The 2,902-nt window shown below is 42.2% G+C and overlaps 1 protein-coding gene across 1 annotated transcript; it reads right to left on the bottom strand.

Annotated features, from left to right (window-relative positions):
* Positions 1 to 1,368: 1,368 nt before the first annotated feature.
* On the bottom strand, positions 1,369 to 2,289 carry LOC135974742 (olfactory receptor 14A16-like). The gene has a single exon (XM_065563261.1). It carries the CDS (start codon positions 2,287 to 2,289, stop codon positions 1,369 to 1,371), a length of 921 nt encoding a protein of 306 aa, XP_065419333.1.
* Positions 2,290 to 2,902: the final 613 nt, after the last annotated feature.

Below are 2,902 nucleotides of genomic sequence, written 5' to 3'. Positions count from 1 at the left end.
CTCAGGTCATCCAGCAAAGGGACACGACAATGACTGTTGGATAATACAGTGATGGGGGCACGAGAGAGAGGGATAACCAAACAATCCTGGCAGTGGGTCAATAGATAGATAGATAGAGATCACCAATGATTGCTGATACTGGTGGCTTGAATGCATTGCAAGCTGGGAAAAATTCCTCAAAGACCAGCACAGTAAGTTTTCCATTTCAATTAAATATGTTAGAGTGTTAATATACAGGGCTAATTTTAAGAACATAAATTTGAATTATGTTTGGAACTCTTTAAGACCTTTGCTATCAAGTCAATCAAACATCTAGAGCCTATGAGATTTTTTTTAATCAAAAAAAAATTGGGCTTTCATAGAATTCCCAAAAATCTCTGATTGTTCATGTTTTGGCCAGTGAGAAAACAAACATTTTCAGCTAAAAATTGCAGAAAACTGTTTTTTTTTCTGCCTATATCCACCCAAAAAACCCATGGGTTTTCAGTTTTCCTATGTATATATATGAAGTATCAGTGAAATATATTTGAGGATACCTGAGACGTTCTGTGAAAATTTGATTAATTGAAAACACAATTTTCCTTTGAAAACAATTTAAGCAGAAAATTTCTGACCACCCTTAATTGGAAACTGAGCTTTAAGAAAGACTGGGGAATGCAAATATTGTCCAATAATTTTATCTTTTCAAACCCATACACTCTATTGCATCCCTTCTTATTTCTGTTTCAGAGGGGTAGCTGCCAGAGAGTAAAACTGAGTAAATAGGAAAGGTGATAGCCCACAGAGTTTGTCTTGTAGACTAGTGCCTTTAAATTCAGGTTGAGAGTTGAACCAAGCAGCCAAAACCTATCCTGACATGGAGAACAGGTGGACTTCAAGGAGATCAAGAACAGGAGACCTTGTGTCCAAATGGCAGCCAGTACCTGGATGAGTGGGGTTTTCAATTCTGCACTGCACACTGGAAACCTCTTATGTGGCGACAATGAGATGGATCAGTTCTTCTGTGAAATCCCCCAGCTCCACAAACTTACTTGCTATGACTCATATCTCAGTGAAACTGGGACTATTGCCTTTAGCGTGCAGTTTAACGGATATTGTTTTGGCACAGAATGAAAGTCTGATTCCTCTTGTGCACACAATTTACACCCATTTAACTCCACAACTGGACCAGATTTTCTCCCGGTGTAAATCACTGCAGTGGCAGTGACATCAACGGAGTTAATCTGGATTTGCATTGGTGCAACTGAGATCAGAATCAGACATGTTTGTGTGCAAGCTGTGTGGTCATGGAAATAACTGACATTAATGAACAGATACTATGTGAGCAAACTTTAATTAGATAAAGACATAAAAATAATTCTTGGTGAATTACCTACACCCAGTCAGTCTCCCCAGGGCAGCTTTCATCTCCTTGTTCCTCAGGCTGTAGACAATTGGATTCATGATTTGTGGCAATACGGAATAGAGAACTGCCACCACAAGATCCAGAGCAGATGGGGAGCTGGAGGTGGGTTTCAGGTAGGCAAAGGCCCCAGTGAAAACAACCAAGGAGACCACAGTGAGGTGAGGAAGGCAGGTGGAGAAGGCTTTATGCCGTCCCTGCTCAGAGGGGATTCTGAGCACTGATTTGAAGATCTGAACATATGACACAATGATAAAAACAAAGCAGCCTAAGAGTAAACACACACTAAATGTAAGAACCCCAATTTCACTCAGATATGAGTCAGAGCAGGAAAGCTTGAGTAGCTGGGGGATCTCACAGAAGAACTGATCCACCATGTTGCCTTCACAGAAGGTTAATGCAAACGTGTTCCCGGTGTGTAGTACAGAGTAGAGAATCCCAGTGATCCAGGCACTAGCTGCCATTTGGACACAAGCTTTGCTGTTCATCATTGTGTCATAGTGCAGTGGTTGGCAGATGGCGACATACCGGTCGTATGCCATGACGGTGAGAACGGAAAAATCCGCTGCCATCAAGAAGAAGAGGAAAAAGACTTGGGCAACACATCCAGCATAGGAAATGGACTTGGTGTTCATGAGGGAGTTTGCCATGGATTTGGGGACGGTGACAGAGATGGAGCCAACGTCTAGGATGGACAGATTCATCAGGAAGAAGTACATGGGGGTGTGAAGGTGGTGGTCAAAGGCTATGGCCATGAAGATAAGAAGATTCCCCACCAGGGCTACCAGGTAAATCACAAGAAACACCACAAAGTGCAAAATCTGCAGCTCCCGAACATCAGAGAATCCGAAGAGAAGGAACTCGGTCACGGTGGTTCGGTTGGACATTTTCTTTATCAGGACATCATGTGATGGTTGCAGAGAGAGGGACAAGAGCAAGGGACAGGATTAGATCATTAAAATAACTCTCCTTTTGTGAAAACCACCTTAATTTCCTTGAGTCAGACCCTTAGCTTGTGAAGATTGGTGTAATATGGGAATGAGGATGGAGAAAACAGTTCCACTGACTCCAATGGAGTTACTCCTGTTTTACACTGGGTTGAGAGAAAATAGAATCAGCTCAATGGACTCCACAGCGGTTACTCATAATTTAAACCAGGGTTATAAAGTGGAGAAATTGGAACAATTGCTTTTGAGAAATTTGTATACCTCTGTTACCCAGAGGTTGGTGAACTCTGGATAACGGTGTATAAATGTTGCTATCCTCAGTTTTCCAAGCGGAATTGGGTGTCTTTCTGGCCAGATTTTGCTGTCAGGTATATGCTGCGAATGTGGGATAATTTCACTGCATGCCATGGAATTACTCCCCATTTATACTGCTCTAAACGGGAGCAGCTTTTCGCATGGAGGTGACCAAACCCAGTCATAAATAAACAGAAAACTCGAGTCATGAATACGGCTCCATTTCTGCTTCTCTAAACAATCAACTAAACACCCTCCC

Source organism: Chrysemys picta, chromosome 12 (genome assembly GCF_011386835.1).
Source record: "Chrysemys picta bellii isolate R12L10 chromosome 12, ASM1138683v2, whole genome shotgun sequence".
Lineage (NCBI taxonomy): Eukaryota > Metazoa > Chordata > Testudines > Emydidae > Chrysemys > Chrysemys picta.
This window is presented reverse-complemented; position numbering and strand designations above follow the sequence as displayed.